Source organism: Vipera berus, assembly GCF_964194415.1.
Source record: "Vipera berus genome assembly, chromosome: Z".
In the NCBI taxonomy this organism is placed as follows: domain Eukaryota; kingdom Metazoa; phylum Chordata; class Lepidosauria; order Squamata; family Viperidae; genus Vipera; species Vipera berus.
The window spans coordinates 102,394,901-102,420,247 of record NC_138205.1 but is presented as its reverse complement, the minus strand read 5'-3'; the positions used below and the strand labels follow the sequence as shown (position 1 = coordinate 102,420,247).

The 25,347-nt window shown below is 39.5% G+C and overlaps 1 protein-coding gene across 1 annotated transcript in view; it reads left to right on the top strand.

Annotated features, from left to right (window-relative positions):
• Positions 1 to 6,647: 6,647 nt before the first annotated feature.
• Positions 6,648 to 25,347, top strand: part of PPP1R9A (protein phosphatase 1 regulatory subunit 9A) — a gene marked incomplete at its 5' end in the record, with an annotated part of 73,811 nt that continues 55,111 nt past the window's right edge. The window contains one exon of the mRNA XM_081346351.1: positions 6,648 to 8,012. Within this exon, the coding sequence (XP_081202477.1) occupies positions 6,648 to 8,012 (1,365 nt within the window). The remainder of the gene's footprint in view (positions 8,013 to 25,347) is intronic.

Here is a 25,347-nt window from a genome sequence, read left to right as displayed (position 1 = left end):
TACAATTAGCTTGTTACATTCGAATTTATTTTTTTTAAAAAATGTTGCAATTCATATATTTTATCAAATTTAAGAGTTTAATGTATTTCTATCATTTATTAATAGGACATTTTAATAGATGATCCGGATAAGCACAAGTCATATAAAGACAACAGTTTAAAAAAATCTAATAAAATCTAATTCAGAAACACTGTGTTAATATCTGGGAATTATATGCATACATTGCAGATGTAATATACTGGAAATATTGTATGCAATATGCGCATTCAGAAACACTACGTGCCAATACTGGGGCTTATATGTATATACTGTATGACATATGTATATTGGATGTATTATATGCAATATTAGCGTTCAAAAATACTACGTGCCCGTTAGCGATGGAAATACGTTTCCATAGTTCGGGACTGCAAGCAGAGGGAGCCTCCATCTTACGTTTGCAGATGGGTTTTCCTTAGGCGGCAGGTGACAATCCGCTGCGCGATAAAGACAGCGAGAAACTGGAGAAGCCCAGCACAGAAGCACTTCCAGGACCGGAGCCCAGAGTCTCTCGCTGTTTTCAATTCATTTCCAAGCATCTCCGGTCAAAGTAACTGCTCCGCAGTTAGGCTGGCTTGCAAGTGCGCGCAGTTCTCCGCAGCAGCGTTCAGATTGAATGCACGTGCGTGGGACTGATTGATGGGGGCGGGGTGATTCGTAGCCAGAAGCTACTAAGAGGCCACGCCGTGGAGTCCGAGCCACTCGGCAATAGCCGCTGCGTTTTTCGGTTCTCGCTCGCTTCGGCAAGGCCCGTTGGTATAGTCAGTTAGCAGCAGCAGCAGCAGCAGGAGAAGCGTGGTTTCTGTGCCTTCCCTCCTCTCCCGTGGAGCAAATCTTTGCAGCGCGTTAGGAGGTTAAACACCTGTCAGGCGTTTGCTCAAGTGGAGGAGAGTAGCCCAGACTCTTCGGAGGTTTATTAGGGCGCCCTCGCGGCAGGAGCCGGGATTAGAGTCCAGTGCGGGAACTACCTCCCTGTAGTAGTGTTACGGAGTCGAGTTGGAGTAGCAGCCGGGTAAGTGGCAGCGGTTTTAACTGTGATACGGGGAAGGGAGGCCGGAGGGGGGGGGAAAGGATAAATTAAACGGAACGGCAAATGGAGTTGCTGCAACGCCGCTCGGATAAAAGCAAAAGCGGTTGATTTGCAACGCCCACACTCCGGGTAGGGCGGCGTGCGATGAACGGCCACGCTATGGTAATTTTTTTACGCCCAAACAACGTAGGGGTCACTTTGTGTAAATCGCTTTTGTTTCACCACTCTGCCCTCCAACCCCAAAAGCAGACGGGCTGCGTGGTGGCTCTAGTGTCGTGCAGCGTGCTCTTTTCTCTTGCACGGTTCTCTGCATTGCTTATTCAGAGGTGCTGCTGCTCCGTTTCTCGTTCCAAGGTGCTGCTCCGTTCGGCGTTGTTCGCCACGAGAGTTCAGCCTTTTACCTCACTTTCATCACGCGGAAGGGGTGGGGAGAGCGGGAGAGGCGAAGAAGAGAAAATGTGCATTTTTTCATTGCCACTTGGTTTCTAGCGAGCTCCTAATTCTTCCCCGCCCCCGCCCCCGCCCCCCGCAAGACTTCCTCCTTAGCGGGTTTGTTTCTTGCGCAAGCGACGCCGAAACGCCCCGGTGATTTTCGCTACCTTGAGATCGAGCGGTTCTCTCCGCCTTCACCCAGTGGGTCTCTTCTTCCTTCTCTCTACCTGCCGTCCCTCCTTTTAATAACGCCTCTCCCCGAACGGGAATAGAAGAAAGGCCGCGTTGGGAGCAGGGAAGATGCCGTGTTCTCAGAAGGGGGATTAGGGACACGAGCAAGCCACTTCCAAACCTTGCTGGTGGAGCGAAGGACCGAGTCGTCAGTTCTGGACGCAATATGGGCGCTAGTTGTTTCTCAGCTCTGGCAGCTCTGAAAGGCTTCCCCGCTTCCGAGGGAGAACCAGGCAAGAGAGGGTACATGTGCACTTTCTACCGTGGGGATCCGCAGACGGCGACGAAGTTGTAACCGCGGAGAAGGCGGAAACAGCACTAATGAGAGATTTTGCTCTTTATTATTTGGTCATGTGCTGCTGCTCTTCTGCATTTCTTCAGGGCTGCTCACTAAAGCTGGAAGCAAACAACCATTTCCTCCTCTTGACCATCCACCATGCAAAAGGCCGCCAACTTGGCTCCCTGTTAACCAGGGATGATTCTCAATGTTTGTGAAATACAGTTGACCTCCTTAATATTGAGACCCAAGTTGGGAAATTGAGATTACCTGGCTCTCATTCTTAAAATTCTTCATGCCATTTGTATGCACCTTTCACTGTTCTTTGTCATGCTGACTAGACTACAAGGGGAACAGGCAAGTCTTTTCATACCAAATTATTTTTCTTTACTGATTCTGGGTTTCATTGCATATGATTCTCACTGTCATCCCCAGCTTTCTTGAAGCCTGTGTTTAATATGTGCATTTGCTGATGCATTGGTTGGCATTCTAAAAACTGGTGTTACTGCCTTAGTGTTGGTATTTCAAAGGATCCTGCCACACTGATGGCTGCATTTCACCATTTCTGTAAGTGGAAAATGAAGATACTTAGATTATGTGTCATCACTTGCTGAAACTCTAGTACAGGAATATATAGAAGTAGCTGAATACATTGTATGTGGTGCTGTCTGAGCTTGGCTGTTTTATTGCAGACATTTCATTATCAAGCTAGATAACATCATTAGGAGGAAGTGGGGCTTCCTCTTATTTTTATATAATAGTGGCTTCCCCTGCCAATATGGGTGGGAGTATTCTTAGTGGTTTATTGTTTAGGCTGTTATTTGCTATTAGCATGTTTCTTAATTTAATTAGAAGAGAGCTGGAAGGGACCTTCAAAGTCATCTAATCCATTCCCCTGCTCAAGCAGGAGACCCTATATCATTTCAGGCAAATGGCTGTCCAGTCTTTTCTTAAACTCCAGTGATGAGACACTCACAACTTCTAAAGGCAGCTGTGGGTGCTTCATCACTGAAGGTTTTTAAGAAAAGTTTTACTTATTTACCATCAATAAGTAAATTATAATTCACTTACTAAAATAAGTAAATTTTATAATTTACTTATTAAAATTATTGTTTACTTATTTTAATAAGTAAATTAATAAATATTGTTTATTGTTGGTCTAGTGTTGATTGTTGTCTAATGGTAAACTTGGTATTAATCTCTAATTATATGGGTATTGATTGCTACTGAGCAGGGTTTTTCATCTTTTTTGCCTGTATCTATGTCCTCTTGATAGCCAGGAATTCTCTGGAGTTTTTGGATTTGACTTGATCTTGAAGGTCCACACTTTCCTAATTGAAAGCATGGTTGAGTCTAGATCAAGCCAAGTTTTGAAATTAAGGTTTTCATTTTTTTTCTGAGCATTTGGTGTTCCTAATTGAAAGCATGGTTGAGTCTAGATCAAGCCAAGTTTTGAAATTAAGGTTTTCATTTTTTTTCTGAGCATTTGGTGTTCATGGATGTGCTCTGCTAATCTTCTGTTTATCTTTCACAGTGTCTGTTACAATCCTTACATTGTATGTTGTATGCTTTTTCTTCTGAGGCTGCTGGGTCCTTTATTTTACTTAAGATGGGTCTTCAAACTTGGTCCTTTTATGACTTGTGGACTTCAACTCCCAGAATTCCTCAGCCAGGCACACTGGCTGAAGTATTCTGGGATTTGAAGTCCACAAGTCATAAAAGGGTCAAGTTTGAAGACCCCTGACTTAAGATGTTCTGGAGAGCTTTAGTTGGTTTCTGTGTTGTGGTGATGCTGTGTGGTTGTAATAGTCTGTTGACGGTTTCTGAAATGTTTTTGATGCATGGCAATGTTATCCTTTTAACAGCTTGTGTTGATTGAGCCTATGGTAGGTTAAGTGGTCAGGCACGTTCGGTGCATGGATATCCATTTTGTTGGAAGATGTTGTATATATGGTGTTTCCTTTTTCTGATGTTCAGGTTAGCTGCAGTACGTTTGTCTTGGCCAAGTAGTGTTTTTACACAGCTTCCCTTGTAAAAGGTTGGATTGTTACTTTGGTAGTGGAGCATGTGGTATGGGTAGGGTTTTTGGGGTTTATTTTGATAAACTTGTACTAATTTGCATTCACTGCCTAGGCCAGTGGTAGGCAACCTTGGCTCTTTTATGACTCATGGACTTCAACTCCCAGAATTGGCTCAGGAATTCTGGGAGTTGAAGTCCACGAGTCATAAAAGAGCCAAGGTTGCCTACCCCTGGCCCTAGGGTGATGAAAATATCTAGGAAGGGGAGACCATGGTTTTCTTCTTTGCCTGTGAATTTTTCCTTGAAGATGTTGATAGTCTTGTGTCTTTTCTCTAGTTGGTCCTTTTTTTATTATGACTAAGATGTTTTCTGGACTTAACAACAGTTCATCTAGTGACTGTTCAAAAAAAAGTGACATGACTGTTTTTTACACAACTGTTGCAGCATCCCCATGGTCACGTGATCAAAACTTAGGTGCTTGGCAACTGACTCATATTTATGATAGTCGCAGTGTCTGGGCGGACGGAGGTCACTTGCGATTTCTGATAAGCAAAGTCAGTGCGGAAGCTAGATTCATTCTGCAGTGATTCACTTAACTGTAGCAAGAACGGTTATAAAATGGAGCAAAATTCACTTAACAATTATCTTGCTTAGCAAGTGAAATTTTGGGCTCATTTGTCATAAATTGAACACATGTATGTGATACAGTAGTTAAGTGAGTTTTGCCCCATTTTATGATCTTTCTTTTCAAAGTTGTTAAATGAATCACTGCAGTTGTTAAGTCAATAACTTAGTTGTTAAGTGAATCTGGCTTCCCAATTGACTTTGCTTGTCAGAAGGTCGCAAAAGGTGATCACATGACTTTTGGTCATTAGTGTAAAAAACAGTCATAGCCCCCTTTGAAAGATCTAATCTGGGTCAGTTACTGAGACCAGAGATTTATACTTCCAAGCTTTCAGAGTCATGCTGGAGCCCCTCATTCTTTAACAATGTTGTAGATTGCGGTTACAGGTAATTAGTACAATATGGCCAAAGAGGTATGTCTTTGGGGCATCCAAAAAAGCAGGGGAAGAAGATGTGTACGCTCTTTTTCATCTTTTTCAACACTATTCTTCTTTAGTGATTTGACCTTTCTTGATAAGGTCACCGAGAATTAACTTGATCTGATTGTCTAGTTTCTGTATTGAATTGGTGTCCTGTATTGATTGGTTGTTCTTTAGGTTTTTGAAGGATGCTTATCTTCTGCTTTCAGTTGGTTTTTTTTTCTTCTCATCTCCTTTTGATCTGTGGTATGATACTTTGACCTTTTATGAGCCTGCAAGAAGTTCTGTGGTTCTAAATGCTTCCTCTAGGGGTGGAAAGAATTCTATTAGTATCATCTGTGTTAAACTTGAGGCCTTTCTGTAGGATATGGCGTTCTGCAGTAGATAGTGGGCAGCTAGACATATTGACATCCCCCCCCTTCAGATTCCATTGCCTCTTTGATTCTGGGATTTAGTTTCAATGGTTTGTTTTGTAGTTTCTGTGATTCTGAGCTGTATTATTTTTTTACCCAGTTTCCTGGGCTATTTTCCATCCTGCTGTGCATTTTATTAAAAGCTTATATCTGAAACTGGTGAGTTGGCCATGCTATCCTAGGCATTCACACAGAAAGAATAGTTATCCCTTAGTGGAAATGTGCCTACATGCAAATTTCTCCCATTTACATGCTGTCTGAAGTGTTATGCCCATGTGTAGTAGTGATAGAAGAGTATATGTGTAGTTGAACTGTGTATGTATATTATATATGACGTGTAACACAAAATATAAGATGCTGAATAAAATAGATAGGGAAAAAATGTGACAGAATATGTGACACCAACACACATGAACATGTTGGATTTTTCTCATAGACTTATTCCATGGTGTGTTATACGTTATGGTAATGGATATCACAGGATATCAAATAACGGGGGGGGGGGGGGAAGGTGTTAAACTTAATCTTCCATAGAATCACTACTACTTTATCTGAAGTATGGGACATAGTAATTATTCATTTGTGACAAAAATACACCTAAATTGTTTTGTTCTTAAGTTGAATGTTTGAGCTCTATCAATGGAGTTCAAAAGAGACTGAGCCCTTGTTTTAAAATAAACCCTGAATATATAATATTTATCACTGTCATTAAAGCTTAAAAAGTCTCTATTTTTTTTTTGAATTTTACCTTTCTCCAAGAAGCTAATGTCAGTGGGATACTCATAATGAATACTTGCCAAGTTGAAATGGGCTTAGTTCATAAGGTGGAATTACATCAGGTGCAGTATGTGTATAACTGTTTCACTTTATTGCCAAGATTGTTACAAAATAAATGTATAAATCACATAAATGGAAGCTAGAAACCCAAGTATTAGTCAAAATCCTATTTTTGTATTGCAGGTTTCACCAACTTTTTCTTTGGAACATCCTCCGATTTGTCAATTGGTTTTTTTCTTCTGCTTCAGAACATATCTGTAAGATTATCTGCTGCCTATGAGTATGACTTGGACAGAATCTCTTTTATTTTAAGTGCATCCTCAGTTCTAATCAGACTTAGGTAGCCCATTATATATTTTGGTGTAACACTCTGAAATTCATAAACATGAAGTCAGAGTGTTCAGGAGAAAAATCACCCCTCCGAAGTGCCTCTCCTCACAGGAATGCTTATAGGGCTCATTTCCAAGCCCTGAGAACGAATTTTGATGAAGAAACAGTAGGAGCAACTTCTCAGCAAACTAGGGGGAGAAAATATGGCTCTAATGTCAACAGGATTAAAAAGTTATTCATGCAAATGGGCACAGAGCCTAGTAAGAGTGCTGATGGAACGACAAAGACCAGAGGTAGAAGTAGCCTATTATCTCCTGAAAGAAGGAACAGGCCTATAGAGATTGTGGAGAAAGCCGATGGATCCGTGGTACAGTTAGAAGCTTCTGTTTCAGAAAGGATTAGTAGATTTGATGCTATGTGGGATGAGTCTTGCAAATTTACTGAAACCAGGAAAGTGTTTAGAAGAAATGAAACGCAGCCTTCCAAACACTGTTCCTCAAAGAAGGAGAAAGCAGTCTCTGCTAATGAATGTCAAGATGAACTATGCATCTCTCAGTCAAAGAAAGGAACTCCCCAAGAAGATTTAATGGACAGTTTTAGTTCAAAAGCAGAGGCTGTTTCTCCAACTGTCAGTCAACTTAGTGCAGTGTTTGAAAACATTGATGCACAAAAAGATGTAATTGTTTCAGAAAAAGAAAGCAGTGAAGAGTTTACTCTAACTGGCCACTACCCTCTAAATCTGTCTGCAGTCAACAAAGATTTGTCTTCCACAGTTGGAAATATTGATGGCTTTAGTCCATTAAAAGATACCAGTGCTTGGCCTTTATTAAAACAAAATACTAGTTCAGTTGAGAATTCTCTGCAAACCCCAACTACAATTAATGAAGAGTCAAAAAGTACTTTGCCTGTTTCAAAAACAAGTGAAACACAACTTAAAAGTGACTACTTCTCTTCTGGTCTCTCTGAAGTACTTGAACAAGATATAGTAGAGACATTTAACAAACAGGATTTGAGTGAGAATAAGGCAGAAACAGAATCTAAAGCACCCTCTTTACCAAAAAAGATATTTGATGGAGCCGAAAATACAGAAATGTCAGGAAACCTTGCCATTACTGGTGACACTGCTTTCCACGTAGCTTCATTTTCAGCTGAAGATAGAAATGAAAGGGAAATGCAAAAAGAACAAGATGATTTCCAGAGCTCTCATGGATCTAAATGTGATGATTGCAATGTTCATAAGATAGAATCAATATATAGTTCTGACTGGGGAGAGATTTGTACTGAAGAGGATGACCAAGAAGATAGTGATGATAACAGTTATTATGAACTTGAAAAAGAATATTTTGAAATTAGTGGATTATCAGAAGAAGATGAAATCCCACCAAGCAGAAAAATTAAGTTTAGTACTGCTCCAATTAAGGTAGGTTTCACTAGCATATCTCTTGTATATACATGCAACTTTTTTATTGCAAGTTGGTTGTTTTTTTCATGGTTATTTTGCTAATGAATATTGATAATGGGAGATTTTGTCCAATAACACAGAGTACTGAATATTATGGCTTTTAGTATTCCATTGAGTACTTTGCCTCAAAAACAAATGAAACACTTGTTAAATGTTATTTTATGGAACTTTGAAACCAATGTCACAAAAAGTTTACCTGTTCTGCAATTTATTCAGATTAACTTTGTCAAGCCAATTTCTCTATGTAATTTTTGTTGTTATTAGCCTTCTAGTGGGGAATGAGGAGGCTGAATTGCTAGAATAAATTATATATAAGGAGAACCAACATTCAAAAGTGTAGAGAACTCGATCCAATCTATTGCAGGTGCAGTAACACTTATCTATGAAGAAATAATTGAAGCACATTTGACAACATGGTAACCAGGTTAAACGAGACCTGATGGAAAAGATAAGCAGATGGAATCAAAACAACCCTCCCAAACAATTGGAGCTTTGTTCAATAGTGCAGATTTGTGTATTATTGAAGCTGTTTTTTTCATCTTCCTGGATATGTTAAATTGTATGTATCCAGCACAACTGGAAAATTCAGTACAGGTGGTCCTTGACTTACAAATATTCATTTAGTGACTGTTCGAAATCACAATGGTACTAAAAGAAAGTGACATGATCAGTTTTATACTTTGGACCATTGCAGTATCTCCATGGTCACATGATCAAAATTCGAGAGCTTGACAACTGGCACGTACTTATGACATTTGCACTATCCTAGCGTCATGAGCCTTGGTGGAGCAGTGGGCTAATGCCTCCTTAAGTAACACCAGCTGCCTGCAATTAGTGCAGGTTCGCATCCCACCAGGCTCAAGGTTGACTCAGCCTTCCATCCTTCCGAGGTAGGTAAAATGAGGACCCAGATTGTTGGGGGCAATAAGCTGACTTTGTAATAATGCCGCTTGGGGGGGGGCGAAAGCCCTAATAAGCAGGCATATACATAGAATGAAGGCTACTGCTAAGCTTGTAAGCCGCCCTGAGTCTTTGGAGAAGGATATAAATGGAATTTAAAAAAAAAATAAAATAAAAATGTACTCACCCTTTATAACTTTTCCTAGCTGGCTTCCAACAAGCAAGCTCAATGGAGGAAGCCAAAATCGCTTAACTGCATGAGTCAATTAATTACAGTGATTCGCTTAAGTATGGCAAAAAGCTCATAAAATGGGGCATACTTCACTCAACTGCCTTGCTTAGCAACAGAAATTTTGCGTTTCACATTGTCGTAAGTTGATGACTACTTACAGCTGTTATTTAAAAAAAATACTAAAAGCATTTAGGGAGCAGCTAAAGTGTCTGGAGATGCCAAAAAAAATTGCCAGTCAACAAATAACACTTATGTTAAACTTAACTTAATTATAGGTTTAGGTTTTTCATCTGTGAAATGATATGCTATATACTCTTCATTTTAAAAAGTTATTAATTGTTTTTCCAGTGCTCAAGATGGGGTATATAGCTTTCCCTGCTACTTTCCTATTAGTATAACAACAACCCTGTGAGGTTCATTAATCTCATTGCTGAGTAAATTTTAATTTGGGATTTCATTTTCTTTGATCTTTCTTGTTATTTTTAGTGAAGATTGAAATGAGACGGTGCATCAAACTTAAATTTTTATTTTAGGCTTTCAACACACATACAGTCACTAACGGAGAATTCTGTGCTGTTAAACTACTTTCACTTAAAAAAAGATGTTAAGTATTTTAGAGTCATAACTATAACAACTGATAAAAACTGTATTGTAAAAGTAGCTTGCAATTAGCTATTAGCTTGCTTAATTATGATTTTTTTAAAAAAAGATAAATACACAAGAGAAAGAAAAGAATCCATGTGGAGGAAAATACTGAATAACAATGTTTTCTTTTTATTTAGAATTGGTACTTATAGCATATTCTGTTATTTCCCTTTATAGTTTGGACTCAGCTTTGCCAATTTACTCATGGAATTATCAGGATGACAATTATATGTTCATTTTTAATTGTAAAACACTGTAAATTCTGGCAGTCACACAAAACTGGTTTTCATATTATTAAAAAATAACCCATTTATTACTCAGGTATACATTACTATTTAGAGCAAGAGCTTTCACTTTAAGATATGTGGACTTCAGCTCCAGATATCTTCCCAGCCAGCATGCTATAGTATTACTAAAATCTTTGTTCTCCAGCATGAAGCATAACATAAATTGGTTGGAGCTCAGAGCCATACATCTGGCCCTACGCCACTTCCGCAACAGGGTGGCGAGACAACATGTCCTGGTCCTCATGGACAATGTAGTGGCAAAAGCCCATGTGAACCGGCAAGGGGGTACCTGTTCCAGGTCCCTTATGGCCGAGGCCCAACTGTTGGGCTCTTGGGCAGAGACCAACCTCTCATTACTCAGGGCTGAGCACATCTCGGGGGAGGCAAATCAGCAGGAGGACTTTCTCAGCAGGTCAGCAGTGGATCACTCCGAATGGTGCCTGCATCCCGGTCTCTTCAAGGAGATATCAGAGAGGTTAGGTCAGCCAGTACTGGATCTGTTCACTTCTCCAGCGAATTCCCAGCTCCCGAGGTTTTTCCTCCTGGTTCCCCTCTCCAGGGGCAGTGAGGACAGATGCCCTCCGCAGTCCTTGGCCCGGGGGCTTGCTGTATGCCTTTCCGCCTCTCCCTCTGATCCGAGCAGTCATCCGCAAGTTACTGCAAGAGCGGGCAGAGGTGATACTTGTTGCACCACACTGGCCAAGACGGCCGTGGTTTGCTGACCTCGTGAGTCTGTCAATCTCTTCCCCATGGAGAATTCCTCCAGATCGCATTCCACTCAGCCAGGGAACTCTGCATCATCCAGAACCCCAGTGGCTCCAGTTGACCGCCTGGCACTTGAACGGTTGCTCCTGACACATGAGTCTTATTCACCAGAGGTAATTACAGTGATTCAGGCCTCCAGATGGCCTACAACAAACAGGATCTATGACTCCACTTGGAAGAGTTTCTGTAGTTGGTCTGATAAGAACCAGTTAGATCTTTCGGATATTACTATCCCGAGGATCTTGAATTATTTATTGGAGGGGCTTAACAAGGGCTTGGCGCCCAATACCATCCGCTGACGAGTAGCAGCTCTCTCCACCATGTTTACTTGGGGCAATTCAGAGGCATTGGCTCAACATCCTATGGTATGCTCATTTCTCAAAAGACCGACCAACACCAAACCTCCAGTGGTTCACTGGTATCCCTCTTGGAATTTGTCACGGGTCTTGCAGGCCCTTACCTCTCCTCCATTTGAACCCATCAGGACCGGTACTCTGTGGTTCTTGACAATTAAGGTGGCCTTCTTGATAGCCATCACATCAGCTAGACGCATTTCTGAATTGGTAGCTCTCTGTCGGACAGGGCTTATGTTGACAGGGTGGTCCTTCGATTGGATCCCTCCTTTATTCCTAAGGTCAATACCTAGAACGCAGGAAGTCATTTTGCTGGATTTTTGTCCTCATCCATCTGTTGCCTTGGAATGGTAATGGCACAATCTGGACGTGCGTAGGGCTTTGTGCCACTATATTAAGCGGACAGCGGACAGCGTCTTTTCGCAAGTCGGAAGCCCTCTTTGTTTCCTTTCAACCTTCTACTATGGGGCGGAAGGTTTCTGCCTCCACTCTAGGCAGGTGGATCAGGGCTTGTATTGCAGGGGCATGCCAATCTCATTCCCTGTCAGTTCCCAGGCGTATCACTGCTCACTCCACTTCTGCGGCTTGGGCGACACAGGTGTCAATTTTCAGTGTGATAATTTAGAAATCTTAAAGTTTAGAACCATTAATCAGGTGATTTTATGTTGGCTGAAATGTTGACATCGTCAGAAATTATTTTGCTTATACCACTTGTCCATAAATGTATAATAAATGATTTGCAGTTTTTCTCAGCAACCACCTATCTAAAACTGTCAGTCATCAGTCTACCCTCTGCACAAAGAACTCTGTATGTGTTTACTGTGCACATACCCTTTGTTTTGGGGTTTATCTGGAGACAAATAGTCCTAAGGATATATTTATTTATTTATTTATTTATTTATTTATTTATTTATTTATTTTATTAAACTTATATACTGCCCTTCTCCCGTAGGACTCAGGGCGGTTCACAAGGTTATTTAAAACAGTCCAACAAATTACATAAATTAAAACAATTAAAATGATTAAACTAACCTTGAAACTAAAAACCCCAATAACAATTAAAATATAATTAAAAATCCCAGTTAATATTCTCAGTCCAGGCCAGAAAGCTCGAAAGATGTTGAACAAGAGGGGAGAGAGGACCAACCCCTGAGGAACTCCACAAACGAGAGGCCTCGGGGCCGACCTCTGCCCTCCTGCCAACACCAACTCCGAGCGGCCCAGGAGGTAGGAGGAGAACCACTGTAGAACAGTGCCCCCCACTCCCAACCCCCTGAGACGCTGCAGCAAGATACCATGGTCGATGGTATCGAAAGCCGCTGAGAGGTCTAATAGGACTAGGACAGAGGAACAACCCCTGTCCCGAGCCTGCCAGAGATTATTCACCAGCGTGACCAATGCCATCTCTGTGCTGTACCCTGGCCTGAAGCCCGATTGGTACGGGTCCAGGTAATCAGTTTCCTCCAGGAACAGAGGGAGCTGACGTGCCACCACGCTCTCAACAACCTTTGCCATGAAGCGAAGGTTGGAGACAGGATGATAGTTGTTCAAAACAGTTGGATCCAGGACAGGCTTCTTGAGGAGGGGCCTCACCACCGCCTCCTTCAAGGCGGCAGGGAAGCTACCCTCCCTCAAAGAAGCAGTTATTACTCAAAGAAGCAGTTATTACAGTTATTAGGTTAAAATTGCGTTTTGGGAATGCGAGTCATGAGAAAAGTAAAATTTGTAGGTAGATATAATAGAAATATGTGAATACATGTCCTCATTTTGCTTTTTTCCAGGAACAGCAGGTCAATTTATGCCTTCTCCCTAATATTGTAAACTGTATATTTTACTGTGGAATTAATAGCTCCAAAAGAAGATTCTTCCATGATACAAACTACTCCACTATTGCTTTTATTATAATAAAGAGACTTGTAGATATGGCAGGAGAAATATGTGGATGCATCTAGTTTAGGAAATTGGAATAAATTAGGAAATTTATTCAAAATACGTTATAATTTGTTCACCATTTAATTTAAACCAAATTAATTACACAGCTTGATATGTTTGAAAATAATGATGGTAAACAAAATATGACAGAAATATGCATTTTAAAACAGTAACTGTGTTGATAAGAAATATTTCTTTGATTTGGTTATGTGAAAAGAATATATTTCCCTATGTCACTTGCAATATTTTTTTTAAAAAAGTCTAATGTTAGTTTGACTCTTTCCCCATTAATATCATTTTTAAAAAAATTATGTATTAGCCTCTTAAATATTACAAAACAAAAATGCTTTTAATTATGGCAGGAACCAATTTAATTCTCTTTAAGCGTTTAATATTTACTTGAAATCATTAATAGGTTATAAGTATTTGACTTGCACTCAGTTAAAAGGATTAAGATAGAAAAGGGATGTAAAAGATGAAAAAAGATGTTCTTTGGCAGTGGAAATTTTGCAGTACACAGTGTTAAAAATAGCTCTGTTGTGACTGTGCTTGTAACCAGACTAAATCATTTCCTATTCAATTCCCTGTTATTAAGTACTTCATTTGAGAGCTGACTTACCATATGAATTCTCTAAATATATATATATATATTTTAATCCCATTTATATCCTGCCCTTCTCCGAAGACTCAGGGTGGTTTACAATCTAAGAAGCACAAATCAATGTGCTTAGCAATAGCCTTCATTCTATGTATATGCCTGCTTATTAGGGCATATTATTAAATATTCTTAGCTGCAGGGTTCTTCATCATACTTAATTACTGCATTTAATGCATACACATTCATATTTCTACCCAACAACAACATTCTGTACATACAGTAACAAAAATGCCAGTTACTCAGTTGGATTTCAGTTCTTGTCCATGTATATAACATAAAACAATAAGCCAGTATCTTGGAGAATACTAGTATATTGTTCAAGAGCATTCCCTTGGTGTATGGTGTCCAATTCTTCACAGTTTTCTCTCAGCAATGTGAGCAAATGCATTAATTAGGAATTTACCAAGAGAAAAAGCTTAACACTATGCTTAGATTAAGGTTTTTATTATTATTATTAGTCACACACTTAAAAGTCAGATTATGCAGCTTGTATTTGCATTTTTGGTGAGAGGAGCATTCTGGTTGTGAGGTGTTTTTCCCCCCAAAATGCTAATTTCAGTGAATATAAAGAGGCTAGGCAAGAAATAATCAATAAACTTAAATGGTTTTGGAAACCAGGTTTTGCTTCCAACTTAACTCATTCACAGAAGAAAACATGCGCCTGTCAAATTATTCTCTCCAGTTTCTTTTTGTCATCCTTATATTAGATACATTAAGCCTTAAAGTGGCTAATATATGTTATTAAAGATGGGATTCTCTCTTAGAATTTTCATTCCAGTTTATTATGGTTTATTCAATGAATATAGTTAAGCAAATAACTTAGCTTGCTATCAACCATCAATGGACATCCTGTATATTTATAATTACTTTCCATTTCAGGTGCTAGCACTTTCATTATCTTTCTCTCTTCTTCCCAGCAAGAAGACTGATAAAGGAAAAGGCTGGCTGCTTCTAATAATCCATCTGCAACTAAGTTGGAAGTGATCTTGGAGGTCATCTAGTCCAACCCCCTGCTCAGGCAGGAAACCCTATACCATTTCAGACAAATATCTGTCCAGTCTCTTCTTAAAAACTTCCAATGTTGGAGCATTCACAGCTTCTGGAGGCAGGTTGTTCCACTGATTAATTGTTCTGTCAGGAAATTACTCCTTAGTTCTAGGTTGCTTCTCTCTTTGGTTAGTTTCCATCCATTGCTTCTTGTTCTGCCTTGAGGTGCTTTGAAGAATAGCTTGACTCCCTCTTCTTTGTGGCAGCCCCTGCTTTCATGTCACCCTCACCCTTCTCTTCATTAAACTAGACAAACCCAATTCAAGTAACCGTTCTTTATATGTTTTAGCCTCCAGTCCCCTAATCATCTTTGTTGCTCTTCTCTGTATTCTTTCTAGAGTTTCAACATCTGTTTTACATCATGACCAAAACTGGATGCAGTATTCCAAGTGTGGCCTTACCAAGGCATTGTAAAGTGGTATTAGTACTTCACGTGATTTTGATTCTATCCCTCTGTTAATGCAGCCTAGCACTGTGTTGGCATTTTTTGGCAGCTGCAGCACACTGCTGGCTCAAATTTAAGTGATTGTCCGCTAGGACTCCGGGACCCCCCTCACAGTTACTACTATTGAGCAAGGTACCACCTATACTATACCTGTGCGTTTGGTTTTTCTTGCCTAAGTGTAGAACATTACATTGAATTTCATTTTGTTAGCGCCCAACATTCAAGTCTGTCAAGATCCTTCTGTATCTTAAGCCTATCTTCTGGAGTGTTGGCTGTTCCTGCCAGCTTGGTGTCATCTGAAAACTGTATTAAAAATATTCACGGCATTGTTTTGAAACAGAGAGAGAAGACATTTACTTTCTTTGCTAATGATCTGAGAATTTGCAGAAATGCTATCTTAGGGAGGTGATCATCCAAATTTTGCTGAGCAACAAATTCCAGTATCTCCTTCCATGGATTGTCCTAGCCAGCAGTTGTTGGGAATTGAACTTGTCATCATGTGGAGGCAATCGCTGTTGCAATTCTGTGTATCCATAGTAACAAATCTTGTTGAGAAAAGTGAAACTGACTTCTGAGTAAATGGGCACATTCCTCTATATGTTTCTGACATGTTCTAATATGAGGTTCTATCCTAATTAAACAGCATGGTTCTATGAAAATTCAATTTGTTTTAGATGAACCACTCTTGAATGAAATCTTGAAAACAAATCATCTAATTGAGTCAATGCTTCAAATTGATTTGGGTGCCCCTTAATGAGTTTATTTTTACATGTGTAAAAATAAGTCAGCTTAAATAAGTCATTTTCCTGAATGACTTATTTAAGCTGATTCCCATTATTCTGATTGAATTCACATTTTCATCAGATCTTGAGTGACTGGCACTTCTCCTGTAATTCAGCATAGAGATTTAGTCTGAGGTACCTTTTGTTAGATTTAGCTTTCAGTGTACATTGTGTTCTGGTTTTGAAGGGACTATGCCAGCTTCTGAAATATTCAGCACTTCTGCTGATTTCTGAGACAGAAGGCCGAGACATACTTGAAAATACTGTTTATTATTGGAGACATGTTCTGCATACATACGCATGAATTCAAGAATGCATGAATTATCAGAGATGCACCATTGGAAATATTTAAATTTTGTGTTGGAACCTTTTCTCATTCTTTTTGGTGAATATTTAAAAGAATTATTTGTTTATAAAATACCTTCAAATTACTAGATATATTTTAATTGTTAAAATATTTAAGTGCATTCTGTTTCCAGTCATTAATCTGTCAAAAAATGTCAGTCATTTCAACTATATCAGCAAAGAAATATAGATAGTCCTGGATTAACAGCTCTAACATGATCATTTTTTTCTATCTAGATAAGATATATCTCAGAAATAATGACTTAGGTGGGCACAGGTTATCTAGTTGTATATAGAAACTGAGTTCTATGACTTTTTTTTAACTATTTATCCATCGAGCTAAAATGAACATTTCTGGTTTCAGTTACAAATCTTTAAAATTCTTTGAATTAGGGCATTTGAATCCCAAATCATCTAGCTTTTCTGCATATCCAGCAGGCATAATAAAAGAACTTCATATTGTCTACATTTCCAACATAAATTTGAATATCTAAATAGTTTAGATAAATTTTCTGGAGCCACATACCCACAATACATCATTTAATAATGATTTATTTAATAATTTTAATTTATAACTTGTAAAATTCCCACTGTTCTTCAATATGTCTTAGCTCATTTTATCATACAGTCCTTGTTCAGTTTCAAATTTTAATAAAAAGTTTATATATTTTAGCAATCACAAGTTCATTTGTGTAGATAGTCCTCAACTTGCAACAGTTCATTTACTGACCATTCAAAGTTACAACGGCACTGAAAAAAGTGACTTAGAACCATTTTCCACTTATGACCATTGCAACATTTCCCCCCCCCCATGGTCACGTAATGCTTGGCAGATGACTCATATTTATGAAGGCTGCAGTGTCCCGGCTGTCATGTGATCCCCTTTTGTGATCTTCTGACAAGCAAAGCTAGTTTCATTTAACAACTGTTACTAACTTAATAATTGCAGTGATTCACTTAGCAATTGTGGCAAGTAAAGTCATAAAATGAGGCAAAATGCACTTAACTGTCTTGCTTGGCAATAGAAATTTTGGGATCAGTTGTTAGCTGTAAGTCGGACTACTTGTACATAATTCAACTTCAACTTCTGTCTTCTGGCTGCTCAATTCCAAATGTCAGTAGACAAATGTTATATTATTTATCTTAAATCTTCCTTTTAAATGTGCATAAGAAAGCTATTAAATACTAAATCCTTTGCAGCCAAATCCCTCTGCGGTATGCCAAAAGAATTTTTTCCCCTAAGACTTTCCATAGCAAATAACCTGTACTGTAACATGAATGCAAGACTACTACTAATCATAAAAGCTCATTAGGTAACCTAATTTCACCTTACTTCCAATAAGAGTGTAACCTTAACTTCACCTTACTGCCAATAGAAAGGTTATTAAAGCAAATTCAATTTAACAACTGGGTGGAAGAATTTGATTACTAAATTTATTAATAAATTCTTCAAACTTCTCTCTCCATTTTGCAAAAAAATCATATTCGGAAATAAATGACAGCTGCTTTCTTTTAAATACTTGTAGTTTTCCTAAAGTGATTGCATTATTTATTCTGTATCTCACTAAAACTGACATGACATAAATTACATTACTTTAAGGATGATGTTATAAATATTACAAATTGCTTTAAAATTATTTTAGAAAGTACTCCAGTAAATTGTATTGTTCTGTTTAGAAATTTGTGTTTGTGGGTATATAGATGCTAAATAATAGATGGGTACAAGTATTCTTGAATGTAGATTTTTCTGACTTTAAGAATACAAGCTAAGAAATTGAATCCTTTGTTTCATATTTCTTGTTAGTTGCGAAGTCGTGTCCGACCCATCGGGACCCTATGGACAACGTTCCTCCAGGCTTTCCTGTCCTCTACCATCTTCTGGAGTCCATTTAAGCTCACGCCTACTGCTTCAGTAACTCCATCCAGCCACCTCATTCTCTGTTGTCCCCTTCTTCTATTGCCCTCAATCTTTCCCAGCATTAGGCTCTTCTCCAGTGAGTCCTTCCTTCTCATTAGGTGGCCAAAGTATTTGAGTTTTAGCTTCAGGATCTGGCCTTCTAAAGGCTACTCCATTTCTTCTGAGGGATTCTTGCCCACAGTAGTATACCTGATGGTCATCTGAATTAAATTCAACCATTCCTGTCCATTTTAGTTTGCTGATACCTAAGATGTCGATGTTCAGTCTTGTCATCTCTTGTTTAACCACGTCCAGCTTTCCTTGATTCATGGATCTTACATTCCAGGTTCCTATGGAGAAAAAATCTACCACCAGACATATCCACAGCTGAGCGTCCTTTCGTCTTTGGCCCAGTCACTTCATTCTTTCTGGCGCTACTAGTACTAGCCCTCTGCTCTTCCTCAGTAGCATATTGGACGCCTTCCGACCTGAGGGGCTCATCTTCCAGCGTCATATTGTTTTACCTTTTGGTACTGTCCATAGGGTTTTCATGGCAAAGATACTGGAGTGGGTAGCCATTTCCTTCTCCACTGGATCACGTTTTGTCAGAACTCTCTGCTATGACCTGTCCGTCTTGGGTAGCCCTGCACGGCATAGCTCATAGCTTCATTGAATTACACAAGCCCCTTCGCCACGACAAGGCAGTAATCCATGAAGGGGACATATTTCTTAGAGAATTACAATTAAATATTTTAACTAATTCAGGGAAGTCCCCTCTTACTTGATAACGGCATTCATTCATGACTAGGGGGGCCTTCGCCCAGGTTCGCCTCGTGCGCCAGTTGCGGCCCTATCTAGACCAGGATGCCTTACGTACGGTCACTCATGCGCTCGTGACCTCTCGTCTTGACTACTGCAATGCTCTTTACATGGGGCTACCCTTGAAGACCACTCGGAGGCTCCAACTGGTACAGAATGCAGCCGCAAGAGTTGTGTTGGGAGTTTCCCGACACTCCCATGTTACACCTTTGCTCCTCGAGCTGCATTGGCTTCCAGTTGTCTTCCGGGTGAGGTTCAAGGTGTTAGTAATGACCTACAAAGCCCTACATGGGTCCGGAATACCTTGGGGAGCACCTGCGGCCGGCGTCAACTTCCCTCCGCCCAGTACGCTCTCACAGAGAGGGCCTCCTCAGGGTGCCACCGGTCAAAGAATGCTGACTGGTGGCCCCCAGGGGGAGGGCGTTCTCTGTGGGCGCGCCGGATTTATGCAACCATCTTCCGGTCGAGCTCCGGATGGCGCCTGATCTCCGCTCATTCCGGCGTGATCTTAAAACCCACTTTTTTGAACAAGCTGGCCTGGCCTGATAGGCTGGGGTTGGGTTTTATAAATTGGTTTTAATTTTAATTTGTACTAATTTATTACGGGCATTGCTATTTAATTACTTTTAATAATTTTTAATTTTTGTATCTTGTTTTTATTATGTATTGCCCTGTTCACCGCCCTGAGTAACCACTTAACTCTTGATTGATGGTTCCAGTTGTGATCACTAAAACAGGACTCCCTGTACATTATTGAGATAGGTTACAATAACATCTTTTTTCAAGTACTATCCTCTCTCCTTATATACCCCAGGGAGTCAGGCAGGTGTTTGCTTGAGTTCCTTCAGATATGTGGCTTCCCAGAACTTAAAAAATATTTCAGCCCTCTTTGCCTAATTAGTGCTTATCACACATTTTTTTTTAAGATCGTATTGTCTATACTATTCCCTGTGTTATTTTTAGTTTCCCCTCCCTTTTGCACAGAAAACTCCAGGTAAAAGCCATAGGAACAAACTGCTGATTCATGGCTTTCTTCCTCTGCCTAAGTAAGTCCTGTAACACAACTATACAGGGAGTGGGCATTTCTCCCCTTCCCCGTTCTGCTGCTCTGTGTATCCTACTCTGCCCAGTAAAAGATGGAACCATAAAATATCCCTCCCCATGTTGTGCCCCAGTCTCTTCTGTGAAATGTCCTATGCTAGGAAATACAAGAGTCTTCTTTATCCTGGGTTGTACAAGCATTTTATAGAGGTGGCAGATTACATAGTTGGAGTTTTCCTGAGAATAGCAGAAGAAACTGTTCAACAGTTGCAGGGCATGCCTGTCTGTTGCTTTTTCTCTGATTCTGGGTAGCGTCCCAATATATCAGGTACTCCAAATATTTCCCTTTTGTGTAGAGTCCAGAATAGCTTCCACTTCATATACTCCTTACGCATCCACCAGCATAAAAGCAAAATAGAGCTGTGTTAATCTGTAGGTTGCAGTCAGATGCATTGCAACAATAGCCCAGCTTTTAGCCTCTGTCATACTTTATCATTGAAATTTTATTTGAGTCTTGGTGAATAAATTTTTGTGCCATGGTGTTGTCTATGAAATTAGTAGATCCTGAGTCTACAATAGCAGAGAGTTGTGCTTTCCTACTTGAGTAAAAGAGTAACAGTAACAATAATGTGTGCCTGTTTACTGTTGGTCACAGGTAGTCCTTGCTTAACTTCATTTAGAGACTGTTGAAATTACAACTGCGCTGAGCATAGGGAGATTTATGACACATGCCTCAAGTCATGGCTATTGCAGTGTCCCTGCAATTGTGTGATTGTGATCTGAGCATTTGGCAACTCCTTCTCATTTACAGGGGGAATTTGCTCCACCTCTGTGCACAGAAGGGAACTCCAGTGCTAGAATGAAGAAAAAAGCTTTAGTTCTTCATGATCTGAGTTTCTTTTTTTCAGTCCTTTGCTGGACTTTAAGAGCACAAAGGCGGTAGTAGTAGGGGTGAATGAACTCTGTAACTGGACTGGAGGAAAAAAACTTGGATCACAAAAATCTGGGCTTTCTTTCTTCCTCCAGTGCTGAAGTTTGAAAATCACATGGAATGAAAGAAATTCTGGTGCTGGGCTGGAGGAAAAAAAGCTCATTTCACAAAGGTGGATGAAGAGAGGCTGTAAAATGTTTACCTTTTATTTGTTTATTATCTCTTCCATCTGCTGTCTATTTATCACACTATATTAAGAGAATTTTTCCAAATTTTCTGAAGTGCCTTGTCTTAGCCTGTTAGCAAATTCTTGTCTAAGTTGGTCAATCATAGCAAAATATTTCCCACATCTCTGGCTAATAATTCTTTTGCATCTTTTTCTCAAGGTCACATCTATTACTCCATGCATTTGACCTCTACTTTTACACTTTTCCAATTTTTTTTTCATGTCTTTCTTTATACCTGCCTTCAATACTTCATCAATTGATCAATACTATGATCTAAATTGAAAATATCTGTTCCTGTCAAACTATTACTCGCTTCCAGGAATATTTTAAACAGCTAATACTACAATTTTATTAGGGAATTGTGCACCTGCTCTGCATCTTTCCTGGTATCTCAAAATAGAAGAGATAGGTGAGACGTCCTTGTACTCTCTGAGCTTGGCAGTTTTCTTGCAGATGTTTCATTACCAAACTAGGTAACATCATCAGTGCTGTGGATATTAACTAGTTTGGTAATGAAACATTCTGCACGAAAACTGCTAAGCTGAGAGAGCACAAAGAATCCTTCAATTCAACCCTAAACAAATATTCTGTTTTATTGAGAAGAAATAAGTGAGATTGGGGGATCTACATTGGATGATACGATCACCAATCGCAGCACATATTGGCTTGATTTTAAAAAAGCTTGGTGCGAAGCAGCATTTGATGGACCTAAGTCTTGGTCTATTATTTATTTTCCAATCTTTCCCTCTTTTCTTATACTTCCGGAGTGCTTTCATAATTTACTCTTCTTAGTAAATATAAAACAAGCAAGGACAATTTACCTTTTTCTAAATATTGTTTAAATAAAATTCAAAACAATTGTAGTTAGTGAAGTTAATGTAGCAGGATCTTGGGAGACTGACTAGCTTTCAATTGCCATTCCAAATGATTCTATAATATTTAATTAAAGTAAAGGTAAAGGTTCCCCCACATATGCGTGCTAGTCGTTTCCAACTCTAGGGGCCAGTGCTCATCTCCGTTTCAAAGCCGAAGAGCTAGCGCTTGTCTGAGGACGTCTCCGTGGTCATGTGGCCGGCATGACTAGACACCAAAGGCGCACGGAACGCTGTTACCTTCCCACCATAGTGGTACCTATTTTTCTACTTGCATTTTTACGTGCTTTCGAACTGCTAGGTTGGCAGAAGCTGGGACGAGTAACAGACGCTCACTCTTGTTACGTGGCACTCGGGATTTGACCTGCCAAACTGCCGACCTTCAGATCAACAAGCTCAGCGTCCTACCATTTGGGAGGTTTTGTTTTGAAAGAGAAGCTCAAGAACAGCAACCACAAAAGAAAGTGGATTCTTGCTAAATGAGACCGACAACCTAGATGTGAACTTTTAACTTTCTTTTCCTAGATTCTTTGATTTAGATGTCAGATCACGTCACATCAGATGAGCAACTCCAAAGATACTGACTCAGAACATTAGTCAGGAAATCTTATGTAAGTGTATATATGGAAACATGAGTCATCACTTCACTACATTAATGCAACTGAGTAGAAACAGTTTCAATATATCACATATTGGAAAAACAAATTAGATGTAATTTATAAATTAGAAATAAACCAAAACACACACACACACACACACACACACAAATAATTAGATATCCTAGGTGTTGTTTCCCTTTTTCAGATTTTATTTTTTTAAAAGTACAGATTGAATACTGCAAAGTTGTAGCAGACTATATAGGACAGTTTGGAGCAAGGTAGTAAAACCTTTTAGAAAATAGAGTGAGTAGCTTTCAGATAAACAGTGTGAAGCTATAAACCAACATCATCTTCTCATATTATAGTTTAGTTTACAGCATTTTCCTTTCTGCCAGCTTTTCATGAGAGACCAAACCAGGAAACAGATACCGAAAGATTACAGGAATGCTGTTTTATTGTTGTGGAGTATACTAATAGAGTCAGGAAAGTCTGCCAAGAGTTTCTCTTTCCCCTCCCTTAATACCAAACAGAATGGAGGACAAGGAGCAGTTATTTTGATTTTCCTTCTCATCCTTTTCAAGGACTGACTTGTGGGTGTTCCTTTCTTAATGGATCTTCAAAATAATTGCCACTTTCCTCTACAACTTTAGAGTTAAGAGAGCCAAAAAAGAGAGGTACATATGGCTTAAGCTATAAAATTGATTTTATACATTCAGAAGGATTAGGGGAATAGGATATCTGGCTACATCTGGTGGATTAGGAGAAAAATGGTTCCTATGATGTGTCTGTGTTCGTGGAAAATCAGAATGCAACCATAGCTAATGGTGGAACCAGGATGGGGCACAGTTTTGGAACATTCTGTTTTTCACCCTGGCGTTTTCATATCCAAAAGCATTCTCTCTGTCTCCCTCTTCCCCTCTCCATGCATGAAATGCTTTGAAGTAGTTTTGTTTTCTAATTGAATAGTGTTTCCATTCGGATGAAAAGGTATCAAATTGAAGCGGAATTGTATATAACAGTAATTGTTAATATATGGTCACCAATAATGTCAGTATGGTCTCTCATACCGATTAGCAATGAGCTGCTATGGTAATCTTTTGGTATATAATGTGGGACCAATATGACTTGTGGTAAGAGTCTAACTATCCTTGTTTTGTTAAACCTCAGCAGCTTTTTGATATGCTATTAATCATAGAATTTTTCTGAAATTCCTACAAGGATTGAGGATTGGAAACTCCACTTTAATGGTCATTCCAATCTTCCTGGGTTGGGGTTTCCAGTCAGTTGTCAGGCTCTGAAGTCCCATTCAGGACTTCATCTTAACCTGTTATCATGTTTAACATTATATAAAAATTTTAAAAGACTCAAATCAAGCAAAACAGAGTAGCCATTCATTCATTATCACCTCTGATATTCTATGGAGTAGTGCTCTCCTGTGGAGAGCAGGCTTACCACCTAGGAGTTATCTTGTACTCAAAGCTGCAACAGTAAAAGCTGGTAAAGAGTGTGGCCAGGAGTCTTTGCCAGAATCAGAATGGAGCTGGAAGGGTCTTTGAAGGTCTTATAGTCCAACCCCCTGTTCAAGCAGGAGACCCTATACCATTTCAGACAAGTGATTGTCCAGTCTTTTCTTAAAAACCTCCAGTGAAGAAGCATCTACAACTTCTGAAAGCAAGCTCTTCCACTGATTAATTGTCCTTACTGTTAGGAAGTTTCCCTGTAGTTCCAGGTTGCTTCTCTCCTTGATTAGTTTCCATCCATTGTTTCTTGTCCTGCCTACAGGTGCTTTGGTAAATCAGCTTAAGTTGATGCAGAAGTTGTGGCCTTACATAAAACAAGAAACCCTGTAGATGTTCTTAATGGCCTAGGTCATGTGCTCTATGGAGTACTGCAATTCATCCTTGAAGACCACCCAAAAAATTTAAACTGATGCAAAAGGCAATTGCCTGTTTGCTTATTAGACAATCTCATTATTTCCATATGACACAATTGCTCTGGGAGCTGCACTGGGCTGGTGATATATTTCCTATTACAATTCAGAGCACTGGTCATCACTTATAAATCTGTGTAAGACCACCTGTCCCATTAGCTTCTTCCTGTCCAATCTAAGGGTAAGAACATGCCTGGTGAATGTCTGCACCTATTTAGAGCCATGGTGACAAAGTTGTTACGCAGTATTGTAGGCTAATTCTGCCAACTGCTTGTCATTCTATTCTCACCGGCTGAAGGTTGACTCAGCCTTCCGATGTCAGTAAAATGAAGATCCAGATGTTGGGGTTAGATTAGCAAACAGTAACCATATGTATTTCTCTCCTAATTGAAGGACAGAATTTGGTAATTGCTTCTTATGATAATACAAGGGAGTTTATGAAGTGCAGAGATGCAAAAGATACCATCATTTAGTTACACTTTAGAGAAATGAATTGTTTTTATTGTAAAATATATTGTCCCATTCTAGAATGCTGATAAAAAGAGATCCTGTTACACGTGCTATGTGTCTATGACCTTTTTATACC